Source organism: Trachinotus anak, unplaced genomic scaffold, assembly GCF_046630095.1.
Source record: "Trachinotus anak isolate AG129_WGS33_773 ecotype Australia unplaced genomic scaffold, CSIRO_AGI_Tana_v1 ptg000014l, whole genome shotgun sequence".
Taxonomy (NCBI): domain Eukaryota; kingdom Metazoa; phylum Chordata; class Actinopteri; order Carangiformes; family Carangidae; genus Trachinotus; species Trachinotus anak.
The window spans coordinates 19,222,694-19,238,206 of NW_027273865.1; the positions used below are offsets into that span (position 1 = coordinate 19,222,694).

The window sequence follows — 15,513 nt, forward strand, 5'->3', positions numbered from 1 at the left end:
ATACTACTACTACCAGACAACACATCATCATCAACAGTCATTTGAACCAGAAAGCACAGCATCCATCCGTTCATACATCCATTAGAGGGTGTGAGGGGCCTACTTTCTTTGTCTGCAATTCTTCCTTGAGATGGGACTCTTAATTTTGGTTATATGCACCTGCTGCCGCTTCTTGAAAAGCCCTGACTCATGAGAACAAACCCTTTCACAATAATTTGACTCAGCTGTAGCGTTTAAGCCAGATGCAAATGTCATGAGAGGGTTAACAGCTTTCATAGGGTATTTCGACCCTCATCTGTGACACCCTCCAGTTTGTGGTTTGATGGTTGTGGCTAAATGACTGCTCATTTGTCTCCTTTCTGCTCTGTTTGCTGAGAACATCCCGCTTTCCCTTTCCACTGATGCCCAGAACAGTGAGGGATCACAAGAAACCTCTGCAGCTTACTTCTTCAGTTTATGTTTTCAAAACTTCAGGGGAGCTCGGCTGTTAGTCAGCATAAAAATAGTTCAATAGCTGATGTCTTGGGCGACAGTGCACCTTCTTCAGAGCTTGTAATTCATTACTTTGATTTATTTTTTTATTTATTTAAGTGTATTGCACCAAATGCTTTCCATGCCATATGGGATTACAACAATCTAGACGGCAACAACAACCAAGATGATCAGATAACAAATCTATGCATTTCCACAAAAGCTAACACGACCGTATATCCTGTCATGTCCTGACATGTCCTGACAGGATATACGGATTGAGTAAAATGTGAAGGACAGAAAGACAGAGATCTAAAGTGAAAGGTTAAAACAGTAGTCAGGGGCCGATATGGGCAATGCTTTCAGTGTAAAGGATGAGGGGCCGTCTGTACAACTGAAGACGGACTCACCTATTCTTAAACTCCTTGTTCAACTGGTGCTGCTGACCAGTGTTCAATCTCACGGTACGATATCAGATTTTCACTACAGGATTATCATGGCCAAAAAAATTCACAATACGATATCTATAGAAAATTTGAAAATAATAATAATAATAATAATAATAATAATAATGCTATTAGTCAAATTCATCTTTAACTTTGTTTATTGTGTGTTTTGGCTCTTTTGGGCACAAAAACAACAATTACACTTAACTTAACTACCCCGAGCTACTGTATCTAAACTCTTCCACTCGGGGCAGCTGCTTCTCTCTCACCTGGATGGGACAGTTTCTATGACTTACGATGCCATAAAAATGACAGCAGAAAACAGCAGAGATGCCAGGCTGCTGTCATCAAAGTGGACACTCTCCAGACCTCAGCTATAGACAGACATCCTGTACATAATAAATGAAAAATTGGTCAAGGTGCATCCTTTAAGGCGCCTAAATGTTTTGCCAAGAATCTGAATATTCCTCTTCCTCCTCTTCCTGCTCAGGACCAAATGACTCATGGCATAAGGAGTACCTGTGAGGAAATACCACATAGTTTGGTCATAGTATGGGGAGTAGTTGTCTCGTATAATACTTAACAGAACCCAGCTTTGTCTTTCAACCAAAAACAGCAAGTTTACATACATCATACTTTTGTCTCTATAACAGAGACTTAATTTTATCCATTAGCAGCTGTGTATTAACACAAACCACAGACGTCCTGGGAGGCTGTGATAAGGAGTAAATTTGGAGAGACACACAAACACAAAGTGATATTCAAAGTTGGAAACACAGTGACAGACTGGAAGAGGCAGGTCTCAGAGTTTGGGAACACACACACTAACAGCAGAGATGGACTTGGATTCAGTCCAAACTGCCTCCCATGCCAACTGTCAGTCATATTACACCGCTAACAAAGAATGCAATAAGTACCAGCTAATTAAATCAAACTGGATACACTCTTAGGAACGAATACAACCTCATGGCTTATGTTTCTGTTTTTGTGTCACCATCATTCAACACTGTGGAATCAATTTCTTGTATGCCTGCTTCTGAGCACTTCTCTAATTCACTAACAAACACACACACACACACACACACACACACACAGAGGCAGAGATATCCACATAAACACAGATGCCAAAACCCGCTCGGTCACTGACCCCTGAGGCAGCAGGTTGTACTGTAATTAAAGTACATTAACACATGCACCACAACTGTTTTTTCCCTCCACAGTTCAGAGTGAGGGGTTGTAAAGTGTTTCCCTGATACAGTATTCTGTATCATTGTATCCCTCTCCCCTCGTTTGATGTGCTGATCTTCAATCACCCTGCAGTGGAGGAGTGAGGAACATCAGAAAGCTTCAAAGTGAGGCCAGCTCGGGTTTCAGGATGCTGCAACTTTTTGAACTTTAAGCTGTTTCCTTGGGATTTTCTACTTGTGGGAGAGAACTTTATTCCTAGTGACAGGTGACTGGGGAGATGTGGCAGAGCACTGATCACAGAAATGGATGAACTCTAAACTGTGAAAGTTAAGAAGCAGGATAAAAGTTTTAAAAGTCTGGCGTAGTCTGAGTCCAATAATCAGATTGAATTGCAATGATTCAGAGGTCTAGTTCAGGCCTATACCATGTATACTCCAGTTGGCAGGGGGTAGGTGGAAAAGACTGTAGAGCAGCTCAACTAATTTGAGAAAAAAATATAGAAATCATGACTTGAATAAAGAAAAAAAACACATATTAAGTCAGCTAAAAGTAATAAACAGTTAAAATAACTGGTGAAAGATAATCGATAGAAGGTTGAAATAGTTACATACAAGTGACTGAGAGGTTGACACAGATTTGCTTTAAAAGACAAGATTAAGAAATGAAGGAACTGTCTTTATAGATGTTGTACTTTAATTGTGCGAATTTCCTCATCAAATCTGTAAGTAATCAAATTATGGGGAACCAGTCGCAACAAACTAGACAAAGCAGGTTGGCAATCCAGCCTAATTAATATATTTATCATCTATTTATTATTATCATTTTTTTCAGGATAATCTGCAAATTCTCCTGCAAATAACCCATGAAACTGCCCCCCCCCCCGGCAAAAAAATCATTTCCATCTATTACTGAGCCATAAAATTCCATTTTCATGAATCAAGTGAAAACAATCTGTTAATGTGGTGAGATCATTTTCACTGCTTCCAGTACAAATCAACATGCTTCATGAACATGTCATTTTCTTGATTCTGTAACTGCTGTGCAGTCACAGTTCAAGACTTTTCTAGAAAATGCCCAAAACATGGGTCTGTACAGGAAACTATTAGTTGGCTCTACTGGCAGCAGTTTTCTATCTTGTTAAAAATAAATATTGAACCCTGAACATAAGATTAAATGACATCAACAGATGATTTTTGAACAAACATGGTGTCGAGATAGGACGAGGACTAAGAGTGTGGGACTGTTTACCAGTCCACATTAGTGTGTGTGTTTGTGTGTGTCTATCCATGACGTTGTCCAGCCCCTGGCAGTGGAAGGGGTCTGAGGTCTGGGCGCCTTGGAAACTGCCCATTGGGCCTCAGTGGGGAAGAACATCATGCACACACACGCTCTGTTTCTGTTGGACTGCCCAGCAGGAATTCACTTATTTGTGGAAATGTTAAGAATTCAAGCAATGAAGCTTGAAAAACTGAACGTTAACCAAAAACTAAACACTTCCTGAGTGGTAGTGGGGTCAGCCTGGTGGCCGCGTGAGGATCTCGGGCCTGATCTGAATCTAGATTCTAATTTATCTACAAAGTTCTGAACTAAAATGGCAGGAAATGCTGCCTTGGGAAAAAAAACTTCCAACTGTTGAAAAACAAAATTTTAGACTAAAGAATAAAGACTTAACACTAGCTGTGGGTATGAGACAGCGAGCAACAACCCTCTTCCTCCTTCAATCTCTCTCCCACATGGCTGGCTCTCATTTCCCCTCAGCACACAATGGCCTCTCTGTCTCGACTGTTTAACCACTTTCTCACCTATCCTAAATACTCACACACTCTCACTGACACACCCAAGTGCATATATATTCAGATCAGGGCACTTTGCATTTTTACGTCTGTTGAGACACACACAAATACAGACTCACTCACAGCCGAAGAAGGCAAAAAAAACAGCAATAACAGCGGTGTGATACCATCCTGAGGATGCCAGGGCAGAGCTGAAGTGTGGCACAGGCCTTTGATGTGAATCCAGAGCATGGGCATGTAACAGATACCAAATTACACCCTGTCCTGCTTTGATCTCTAAAACCCCATGCCTGCTTCTACAGAGGTAATACGATTGTGTGTGTGTGAGTCAGTGAGTGTGTATCAGAGGGTGCGTGTGAAAGTGTTTACCTAGATGTGTGTGTGGCTTGTGTACTTCTTTGCCTGCACGATCAGACCTATCACAAGTATGTAAAAATGTACAAATGTGCATGCATTTGTGTGTATCCCCATGCATGACTGTGTGCAATGATACATGCAGTGTGTGCGTGTGTGTGTCTTGCATAGTTGTTCCTGCAGTGTGTGTGTATTGGAGGGCAGAGTTGCAGCGTCAGGCCGTGGGGAACTAAACCCTGGCAGTGGCTTGTAAGCGCCTGGTAAAAACATGTTCCTGGAGACCTTCTGCTGAGTTTGTCTTGTCGTCACGTCGTCCACAGTGGACTCCCCACTCTGCCTTCACAGCCGTTGATGATCAGGTTGCGTCTTGGATTTCCATCTGATCCACGCTCTAATCTCATGACGGTCGAGCGCGAACGGGACCACTTCTCAGCCCTGTAAGGTCGCCCCCCTCGCAGCAGTTAGCTCAGCACATGTTTATGTGTCCCTCATTATCTAAATGTGTCTGAGGTTTCGGAGTGATACACTGAGTGACGGATGATACACTGAATCAAATACTGGGGTGACATTATGTTGTAATTATGAATGTACTGTGGTTTCTGTAATGTTTTAAAGAGACAAGCATCTTCCTGCTTTTCAGACTGATCCTGGCTGTTTGGATAGGATGATGATATCAGTTTCCTGAGATGAGCAACAAGATGACTGCAGATACAGTGTAAGGGGATACAGCTCAAAACTGTTGTCGAACATAAAAAAGAGCAGAAAACATTGTTGTGAAAAACATTTATACTGCATGAGGCAAAGTATCACTAAGAAAAGTATAAAAATCATTACAAGCCAAAATATCTCACAGAAAATAGAAAATATCATCAGTATAAAATTACATTTAAATTTTATAAAATATCATTGGCACCGTTATGTACTGACAGTGTAGCTCTTTATGTGAGTTATGGGTAAAACTAAAAAGATATGCATTATATTACCCTGTACATCTTCATTTGAAGACTTTTGGGCAAAAAACAAAGAAAAACAACAAGGTAAAAATAAGCTATTTAAGTCAAAAATAAGACACCTGAGCAGTAGAAAAAGAAATCCATACTGTGCATGGATACAAGAGCTAACCATCTGTAAAGGCTAAATATATAGCTTTTCACAAACATTGTAAGCTGTTAACATCTCTTACTTAGGTTGTGCATAGCTTGTAAACACAGTGTGATTTTGGGGGGGGGGGGTAATAAAGGGGGTTGGCATTGCCTTGTTAATGCCAATAATTCTATGTTAACTTTTTTTTTTAATGGAAAAACTAAGTGTATACAACAGTTTGTCTCCCAGCATCCCCTTGTTAAAGCTGAACGAGTCATCCAGTGCTTGTAAATACCAAAGCAGCACAGCCAGGACAACGGGGATGATGAAGAGCGCAGCGGGAGGTTGAGTGCACTTCATGGGTCTCTGGCGGCACTTAGTGGTGAACGTGTGCTACTGAGGGGCTTCACGTCAGTCTCAGCAGTGAGGTCGCATAACACCATCGACTCGCGAGCAAAAGGCATTCATGGCATTTCTGTGACACGTCAAGTCTTCCTAACAAATGTGGCGAATTTACTGCAAATACTGATAATAATCCTGCTGCTATTCAGTGACAAACAATCATTATGTAGCTTGTTTACAAACACATGTAAACACTTAGGCCTGCCAAAAGGGCTGAGTGATGTAATGGAAACTATGAATGCAGTAGGATGTGCCGTCTCACCAGGAGTAGAGGGCAAAGTATAAAGCAGCAGTTGCAGCACAATAATGTCCATGTGTGTTTCCATCCAGGCATAATTCTGAAAACAAAAACTGAGGTTTAATGTTACCACTGGGACAGCAAACGTCCCATCATGTTTAGCTGTGGCAGCATGATGTTATGATCTGATTTTTTATGAACTCCACAAACTTCCAAGATGATTCCTCGATATTAGTACAAAAGCTGTTGTTAAAAATACTTTAAGGGCTTAAGGTTCCTGAGCTGCAGGGTTATAATGAGACACTTCACTTCATTAGTTTTTTTATGAAGTATCCAAAAGGGCTGTTGTTTGGCCCCATCTCTGCATGCTGATCAGGCGATGAGATGCCTACAGGACGATGCACATCCTGGATTTCCACGCCGTCTCACGGTCGTGTCTGTTCAGTCCGGGGTCATTCAGGTGGTCAAACACTCCGCTTTGAATCATCTCCTTCTGCCACTGGATGGAGACAGTGCCCGTGCTGAACTCCAGGAAAAACTTCTCATCCTTATCATCAAGCTCAATGTCGTGGTCCTCAGAGGTGTGCGTGAATTTGTCCATGTCCTTGGCGTAGACCACACTGGCCTTTGGCACCCAGGGGGGCTCCACCAGCCCTGCCTCCAGATGATGGAAATTGATACTCTTGAAAAACACATGGTTTCGTGGGTCCCCACCACTATTATTAGAAAGACACAATACAGGAGGTGTGTAAGTTGCTTTAAAAGTTAATTTGATTAGTATGTTTTGTCATCTTTCCTCTCCTTTTAATTATCTCATGACCCTTCAAGTTGTCTTGACCTCGAGGTTGGTAACCACTTGTCTGGACTTTAACTTGGAACTCCTAGGCCTGTTTCTCTAGGATTTTTGTCATACCAAGGATCACAGTATAGTTTCACAGGGGCAAGGGGACTTATTTATTTTCTTGATGGAAGATTTGTTCCATGACACCTACACCATAACCACAACCACAAGTAACAGACTTGTATCTAGCATAGAGTATCTTTGAGAAAAGTTTTACCTACCAACACCCCAGGCGTTGCCCCACCTTCCTCTTGAGAAAGTGGCTGATAATGTCTTTGGTGGGAGCATCAAAGTGTTTGTGTTCAAACTTGCAGTTATCCTCCAGAGTGCGGCGAGTCACCTCGTCATTGTGCACCTTTTCTCTGAAGTCTTTAAAGGGCAAACGGGCAGCCACCATCTCGTAGATGCTACAGCCCAGAGCCCACCAGTCCACGGACGTGCGGTAATACTCCTGCCTAAGGATTTCGGGGGCCATGTAACCGGTTGTACCAGCCTGACAACAGAAGGAGAGCAGGATGAGGGAGAATTCAAGGAGATATAAGCCTTCTCTATACTTCTGAGGAATAATTTCAAAAACAAAATTCAGATCTGGTTAAATTCTGTGGACCAGGGACAAAGGTGTACACCTCTTGCATATTTATTGTGCTCGGTTTTATCGGCTTGTACTGTACAAAAATAATTAGGGAGTCAGGGAGGGGGGTTAGAAAAAGGGAGTTGTTGAGTCATTAGGTGAGGGTCTTTTTCTTCAAATACAAAAATAATAATTAAATAGTGACTATACCATTAACAGGTACACCATCTTAAATGTTTTATTCTTTTAGTAATTTAATGGTGAATCTATCTGTGGATATACAGCTTTATTATTTTGTGATAATGGGGATTTTTTCACCTTAATAATCAGCCCAGTAATTTCAGTACAGTCTGTGTGAACCACAATCCTGGGGTCAGGACCCCCATAAAGGGTATCAAAATAAAATAGACTGGTCTTGATTAGCAGCATTGGAAAGCAGTAAAAAAAAATATTTCTGCCATTGCTATTTCTACTAGTATGATGTACTCCCTTCTCAGAGCAGCAACATTTTTGAGACAGGATTATCTAGTCCAGTAATTAATTCACCTTTTCAGCTATCTGCAGTAGACCATCTTGACCAGCCTCCACATGATGGAAGACAAGATTAAATAATGAAACATGGAGACACAAACACAGACACAAGAATGCAATGAGATACGGGGTGTGACTGCAAATAATGCAGCTTTATCTTCCCTCCATCAGGCCGGTCAGCTGACAAATAAGACATTGTTGTTCACGCTGTCTCCCATCTCTAGAGAGTGTATCCCTGCTGTCAATCTACTGACTCATCTCTTTCGACAGACTTGTGGAGGGCCATATCTGGTATTAGTGAAGCAAAGACCAACCATCTAATGCTGACCGGCTCTGGTCAGTCTTCCATACATTTCTTCATAGCCTCCAGCTAGGATGAGGTCAGGCACCTTTTAATAAGATCTATCTGGGACATCTATTTGTCAGTCAGAGCAGGACAGAGACCAATCATATCTATTCCTGGTAAGCTACTTATAGTGGCGGGTGAGCGCATATACTGTATGGTGGCAGTAAAGACAGAGCAAATATTGTTCATGTCAGTAATGAAGCATCTGTGCTTCAGAGGCATTTTTGAATACTGACAATGCAGGGCAATACCCAAGCTATCTCTCTATATGTGGACAGTATGAACAGGAGTCCATCCAAAGTGCAGCGCGGTGTACGTTAATCTAGTGACACGTCACCACACTAACCTTTTGGCAGATCATTTTGCCCTTTGGCAGCTCCACAGCCAATCCGAGGTCTGACAGCCGACACTGTCCTCTCCCATCCAGCAGTACGTTCTCAGGCTTCATGTCCCGGTACACAATGTCCATAGAGTGCAGGTGGAGGATCCCAGTGGTTATCTGGGCCACGTAGTAAACAACACGCTCCATACGGATTCCCCGCTCCCCGAGTTCATAGATATGAAACTTCAGGTCTCCTCCATTCATGAGGTCCATGACCAGGCACAGGTGGGTCGTGTTGGCGTAAGCATAGGCCAGGTTCACAATGAAGAGGCTGTTGACCTTCTCCAGGATCTGCTTCTCCAGGAGGGCAAACCTCTCACCACTTTTCTTCTTCAGACACCTCTTGTTCAGCTTCTTGCAGGCGTACATGTGCCCTGTGTGTTTCACCTGCACTGCACACACCTGCCAGACAGAACAACATTACTTCAGTTTTATTAATTGGTTGTTCCTCTTTTAATATTGATTGTTTCTGCTACTTTTTGCTGTGACTCTAGAGCGAGACAGTGCAGCCTATACTGAAGGTGGCCACTGTAGCTACATGTGACAAATACAGGTTGTTTAATGCTAAAACACATTATAACAGTGGCACAATTAAATGCACTGACTCACTAAAGTCTGTTACATAGCAATGTGAAGATAAAGTTTGCTAAAACAAGCTAACATTAACCTTCATAAGCTACCAAAGCTACCAAGCGACCAAATGAAGCTGTAGCAGAAAAACTCCTGAGTGTATGAAACTGATCAAGGTTGCCTTTAATTACACGAGTTCAACAGAAAAAGTATGTTTTTTCTATCAAATCTTATATATATATATAATCCCACATTAACCCAGGCATGGATTTACATTTTTATTCAGATGCTGGGACATCTGGTACCTACCTCACCAAAGCCACCTTTTCCCAAAGTCCTGAACTCATAAAAGTATTTGTCTGTGATCTTCTGCTTCTCGTACTCCTTCCACTGCAAGAACCTATAAAAGAAGGGGCTTTTCAGGTACTCAGAGAAAGGTTTTCCCTTTAAGAAGTTCCTTGTGGCTTCTCTTATTTGGCCCATCATCACCTCATCAAAATTATTATCTGATAAATCCTTGCATCTCTCAGCGTCCTCTCCTGTGAGGTACGAGAGAAAACTCCTGGACTCAGGTTGAAAGAATTTAGTGAGGATGCTCTGTTTGGCCCTCTCTCTGGTTTCATCTTCAGCAAAGCTCCAGACAGTAAACTCCTCCAGGAACTCAGCGGCAGCCACATACTGTGGGTTAGAGGACAGGAGAAACTGCTGGAACAATCTCTTCCCAATAGGCTGTTGCTCACACAGCGATTCGTACTGCTTCCCTGCATCAGCCTGCAGAGCGGAGGACGTCTTTGGCAGCCTCAGCGTGAGCCCCTGCTTTCTCAGCTCATTGTAATTTATCTGCTGCGCCTTCAGGTACGCTGTGTTGGCCACCAGGGTGTCCAGTACACGCAGGTCACCCATGCTATCTGCAGGTTCCAGGCACGACTGAGCACCTCAAGCACCTGCATCTTGATCATCCTCCAACTCTTGTACCACGCCTCTGTTCTTAGGGATTTGTTGGCAGCTAAGTGTCTTTGCACGCTTATTTGTAGACGGCACTCAGGGAAAGCAACTTATGTGGTTTAAGAGGCTTAAGGCTGTTCTATTTTTAGGAGATGCTACTTGCTTCTGTGTAGTAATTGAGGTGCCAGCATCTCATGATGAGGTGGCACTTCCTGGCCTTAACAAGTTGCAATTGATTATACCTTATTATGAGATAAAGAAGCCACTAATAGAGCTATGTGTGCATAATATGTACAGTATGCAATGACGTATGCACAGTTCAGGGCTTATAGCAGGAGGCTTAATGAATTCATTTTAATAACAGATCACTAAGGTAGCAGTCAGGAAAGTGACGGCTGTGCACTAATGTTAAATGCCGTTGGCTGCTCTACTTGAACTTCAAAGTTCGTTCTTGACCTTAAAAACGGCAGCTGAAAAAATATATCCATTTAGTTGATATTACAGAGATTATATGAGCAAGTAAAGATCAGGAGGTGAGAAGTTTGCCCTGTTGCTACAGAACCATAGCTGTTTAAATGATGAAGATCATGATATGACTGACAGCTGCAGAATGGCTGCGAGGTAAACATCAAGGTGAGCTTGTTTTGTCCTTGTTACCCACTTCAGTATCACTGCTTTCATTAGAGAAAAACTACAGATGTTCTTGCCTGATGAGGATGGGTGCAGAAGTCATTGGACTACCTGTTGCCCCCCTGTAGAGCGTGCGGACAAAATAACATGAACAACTGTCCAATCTGATACAATTCAGTACAACAGTCTTGGCATATGGCCCTTGCAAAGCCTAAAATGTTTAAAACGATCACAGAAATGTTGACTCAGGTCCATGATATCTTTTGAGACCACTATTTCTGGTGCTGGTGTTTAAGTCTGCATTACGCTGTAAGATTCAAGGATTCAAAGGTTTGTCTGTCATATACACAAGTGAAGTGAACTGCAATGTAGCATTTCCCAAAGGTTGTGCTAAAAGACCAGTGAGAACAATTAGGGTGAGAAAAAAGAAATATAAAAGGGAAAAAAATATTAATTTATGTGAAGAAGTAAAATGTACATAAGCTCCAAGTGAAAATATGCAGTGTCCAGGGCAGTGCAAAGGATTTGCTGAAGACAACATGCCAGACAAGGCCAAGGATAGAGAGAGGTCAGAGAGTATCCCTCTGTAGCCTCAAACGTTGCCATGGAGCTACATCATTACCTGTCTATCACAGATTCAAACAATTTGACATTACAAGCTTTACAGGTGGGAAACAATGAACACCAACTGCAAATTCCACAATATATTCAGAATCAGAATCAGAATCAGAATCAGTTTTATTGCCAAGTATGCTTTCACATACAAGGAATTTTTTCTGGTGATTGGTGCAATTGATCAGCAACAGTGGGGCTCTCTAGCCTTGTTGATGAGGCTAATAGCAGATGGGAAGAAGCTATTTTTGTGGCGAGAGGTTTTGGTCCTGAAGGACCGCAGCCTCCTGCCAGAGGGGAGTGTCTCAAAGAGTTTGTGTCCAGGGTGGGAGGAGTCAGCTACAATCTTCCCTGCACGCCTCAGAGTCCTATTTATCATGTTGATGCACAGTTTGATAGAATGCGAATAAAAAAATCCCATATTCCATGTAATTATTCCCTGCTTTGCACATTTATCACATCAAGTTTGGTTGACAAAAGTCCTGGATTTAATGATTCCTCAGAATAGGTCAGAATCAACAGGGAGGTTAAGCTCAAAACTGGAACAAGACCAGTCTCACCTTATATAGGTAACAAGCGCTAGTGGTATAGGGATCAGATTTCTCTGCTTTGAAAGTTTTCCACTTTTGGTGATGTGTACAAAAGAGCGTACGAGTGTGTACAAAAGTCTTCATAACTAGCCCTATCTTGGCAGACCAATGTTCACTTTCCTTAATCTACTCTAAGACATTTGTTGTGGAACTACGGTACCAGTCCCGGTTTCCATGGTCTCACTTGTTTATAGGAATTAAATACTGATCATATTCAGATTACTAGATGAAAAGATACATATATTTACAGCTATTCACAATTCTTTATTTTCAAAAAGACAGTCACATATTGTAGATGTGCCTTACACAACCACAGACAATAATGTAAAGCTAACATGTGACCTAACACTGCAACAAGTTTAATCCATCTCTTCATTACTCTTGATGCCTCCAGTTACATCCACCAACGAGTCTGCGCTGCTTTAATCTTGTCCATCGTCCTCCTTCGACACAAGGCGTCAGGAACATGCAAACATAAGTAAGAGGACAGTTGCTGAAGTCAGTGGCTCTGCGCAGGACTTTGCAGTGATCAATGTCAAGTCTGTCACCACTCATAGGTGCATACAGGTGCCATCTGAGAGTGAGACTGCCCAGGTGTGGCGCTTATTTTCCGATTCTCTGAACCACCCAGTCCTGCTGGCAGAGTGGACAGCGGTTGTTCTGCTTCACCCAAAGGGACATGCAGCAATTATGGAAGGAATGGTTGCACTCCCCCCATACAACTGAAAGACAGAGAAGGAGACAGCAAGGGAGAGAGCGTGAGTGGGGCAATGATTGAGCATTTCAGTATGAGAGTTACTCAGATCACAGTAGGATAACAATACTTCATTTAACAATTAATTAACAATTAAATAAACCAAAAAACACATCACTTGGCATCTGTGTTATGCTATGCTTTGTATTTCAATTCAGTTAAACAAGGCTGTGGGAGTTAAAAAAAAAAAAAAAAAAGCTCAGTCACTTTATTCAATTAAGACCTCTGTAATTAGTGTGCAGTCACTGAACAGGTACAGTAGCATTTGTGTAACTTTACAACAATATTATTTGAATTTGTAGCTCAATCTCATGATCCTATTTGGCAAAACAGGTGTGCATTGACAGCTAAATATGATGTTACATATCAGTTGTATAACGGCTACTTATTCTGCATTTGCTTTTATCAAAAGTTATGCTGACAGAGAGCTGTATGTGTTTATACATAACATTTTTCCAACATTAAGTGCTTTTAATGATAATTCTGCAACAAAAGATGTGTTTGACAGTGTTGAAAGAAGTACTCAGATCTTTTATTTCAGGAAAAGTAACGATACCACTGTGTCGAAATACTGCATTCAAAATTCAACTTGAGTTAAAGCACAGAAATATTTCCATCAAATCATGCAGGTTTACGTGATTTTGATGTAGCAGTTGGTAATAATAATAAATAATAATATAGCTTGTCTTAATCTGCAAAGTTACTAGTAGCAAGGTAAATGTAGTGGAGTAAAAGCACATCATTTATCTTTGAACCGTGGTGGGTTAGAAGTATAAAGTAGGAGAAAATGAGAAGTACTCAAATACAAGTACTACAAATTGTACTAAGGCACAGTACTTGAGTAAATGTGTTTTCCAAGCGCAGGGGTTAGCAAATAAATACACAACGACACTTATTGTCTATGCAGCGTCATCGTGTTGTCCTTTAGCCTGATCTGAAACCGCTTTTTCATGATGAATAAAAAGTGCTCGGCTTAGTGAATCACTGTGACAGCTCAGTCAGACCAAATAGTGTTAGCCGGTCTGTGCTGTGGTGCTAACATGTCTTACCAACACAATCCTCCTGTTTGTTTTCCGCCTGGCATCGGAGACAAGCGTCTGCAAATCAAGAAAAAAAAGGCATTTTAATATCGTTACGCTGGAATTTCAGCAATTTGTGGGTGTATTAGCAGCGCTAGCTTCATTAGCCGGTACCCAAGCTAAGCTAAGCTAGCCGTGTAACGTTAACACTTACCCATCACCTGTACCCGACAGATGGCACAGGTGTCACATTCAACGTCCCAGCTCCACATGGCCACAGCATTCCACTTCTTGAGGGAAAACATCTTGTCTCCACCCGATTTAGAGCCTGAGGAGGTGTTGTGAGAGAGGACTAGACCCGGCTCGTCACCGTCATCCATCTCTGCCGCTCAGCGCACAGGGTAACGTTAGCCAGGCTAACTACGCTAAACAAAATGGACGGCTATGCTATTGAGTGCTAATGCTAGCGTGAGCGGTAGCTGTCTTGCCTCCGTAGCGTCAGGAGAGGGCGCTGTTTTCTAGCATGTATGATAAAAATACACTTCAAAACATGGATGTATTATAAGACCTGGACACCGCTCAGCCTTGCAGCCATTTGTTTCCAGTGTTCACTCGTGGTATTGCAGCGAAAAATCCCCCTGCATTTTTCCCATAGACCGCAATAGTAAAATAAAGGCCTGTAAAACTTTTAACAGGACACCTCCAGCTGTGCACACAGCCGAATATCAATCTTTCTATTCTACATGTTTAAGCCATGGGGTTTTAGTCTTTTGTAAAAGTTTTTCAAAGCCCAGAAAAGTCTATATAGTCTCTGAGTGACGTCACCACTGTGTACGTGCACTCTATCCGCGGTCACGCTGTGTCTCGGGAACGAGCATGGTTGCTAGGTTACTGCCAGCGTCGTCAGGACGAGAACAAGTTCGTGTGAAAAGTGAATAAACAAACAAAGGCGAGTTTTCTTCTACACAAACCAAGGTTCATTCATTTTGTGATTTTTTGTCGCATTTATTCGTCACTTCTTACACTTTTTTTCAGGAATGTAATTGTTTTAATCGATATATTCGCCGCATAACTGGATTCACTAAGACGCCGCCATGATTTTTCATAACTTCCTCCGTCACAGTTTCTTCAGGTATTTTAATTTAAGTCATTGAGCTTCTGTGTGATAGTTTCTGTGATGTGTGAGCAGCAGTGTCTCCTCCTGACTGCAGGTCACCAGCCTGCCATCCGCTAACAACCACCGCCTCATTATTTTATAGATGAGGGACCTTCACTGTGTCAGCGGGTTAAACTATAACTGAGTCCGGCCTGGATGCAGCGTCCTCCGGGTCAGCAGCGGTGGCCTGAGCCGCTGCAGCCCGCTGCCCCTCTCTGTCCCTGAGGGGAAGAACCGTCCTGGACGTCCTCATCATCGCCTCTCTACCTCCCCACAGTATGTGCTCAGTATACAGTTTGCTAAATGTTCAGTGGCATTCATCATTTAAATTAAATCTTTATTAAAAAAAATAATTTTGATATATTTTTCCTTTTCAAATCAAATATCTGTGAAACAGAACAGTGAAAAATAGAAAGAGCAATGACGGGACATAAAGTATAACTACAGCACTGCACTGTTTTTTTTTTAAAGAAGGCATGCCGTATAAATCTGCTTCTCAATGAGAGAAAGTAAACGTAATAACTTTATCTGATGAGTTGTAGTTATCTGTCACATGCAGCATCAACAAAATCCATAAACTTAAGCAAAGAG

The 15,513-nt window shown here is 42.0% G+C and overlaps 2 protein-coding genes across 3 annotated transcripts; both read right to left on the minus strand.

Moving 5' to 3' along the window:
- Positions 1 to 5,099: 5,099 nt before the first annotated feature.
- grk7b (G protein-coupled receptor kinase 7b) lies at positions 5,100 to 11,494 on the minus strand. Its single transcript, XM_071497210.1, has 5 exons — positions 10,627 to 11,494; positions 9,526 to 10,563; positions 8,611 to 9,048; positions 7,038 to 7,309; positions 5,100 to 6,691 (listed from the first exon to the last, which is right to left on the minus strand). Exons 2-5 carry the CDS (start codon positions 10,117 to 10,119, stop codon positions 6,364 to 6,366), a joined length of 1,632 nt encoding a protein of 543 aa, XP_071353311.1. The 5' UTR covers positions 10,120 to 10,563; positions 10,627 to 11,494; the 3' UTR covers positions 5,100 to 6,363.
- Positions 11,495 to 12,236: 742 nt separating this feature from the next.
- Positions 12,237 to 14,397, minus strand: rnf7 (ring finger protein 7). 2 transcript variants are annotated; one of them, XM_071496788.1, is made up of 4 exons: positions 13,981 to 14,290; positions 13,797 to 13,844; positions 12,559 to 12,715; positions 12,237 to 12,436 (listed from the first exon to the last, which is right to left on the minus strand). In XM_071496788.1, the coding sequence occupies exons 1-3, from the start codon at positions 14,144 to 14,146 to the stop codon at positions 12,597 to 12,599; spliced, it is 333 nt and encodes a 110-aa protein (XP_071352889.1). In that variant the 5' UTR covers positions 14,147 to 14,290; the 3' UTR covers positions 12,237 to 12,436; positions 12,559 to 12,596. The 2 variants fall into 2 exon arrangements, with proteins under 2 accessions (XP_071352889.1, XP_071352888.1); XM_071496787.1 differs by having other exon boundaries at positions 12,237 to 12,715; positions 13,981 to 14,397.
- Between the last annotated feature and the right edge of the window lie 1,116 nt (positions 14,398 to 15,513).

Bases quoted from the DNA above. Each gene is read 5' to 3' on its own strand.
- grk7b (XM_071497210.1), bottom strand. From the start codon at position 10,119: ATGGGTGACCTGCGTGTACTGGACACCCTGGTGGCCAACACAGCGTAC. The intron at 7,310-8,610 runs GTTAGTGTGGTG...TTCTGTTGTCAG, and splicing joins GCAAAATGATCTGCCAAAAG to GCTGGTACAACCGGTTACAT. The intron at 6,692-7,037 runs GTAGGTAAAACT...TTCTAATAATAG, and splicing joins GGGCAACGCCTGGGGTGTTG to TGGTGGGGACCCACGAAACC.
- rnf7 (XM_071496787.1), bottom strand. From the start codon at position 14,146: ATGGATGACGGTGACGAGCCGGGTCTAGTCCTCTCTCACAACACCTCC. The intron at 13,845-13,980 runs GTAAGTGTTAAC...CTTGATTTGCAG, and splicing joins CTGTCGGGTACAGGTGATGG to ACGCTTGTCTCCGATGCCAG. The intron at 12,716-13,796 runs GTAAGACATGTT...TCTGTCTTTCAG, and splicing joins CAAACAGGAGGATTGTGTTG to TTGTATGGGGGGAGTGCAAC.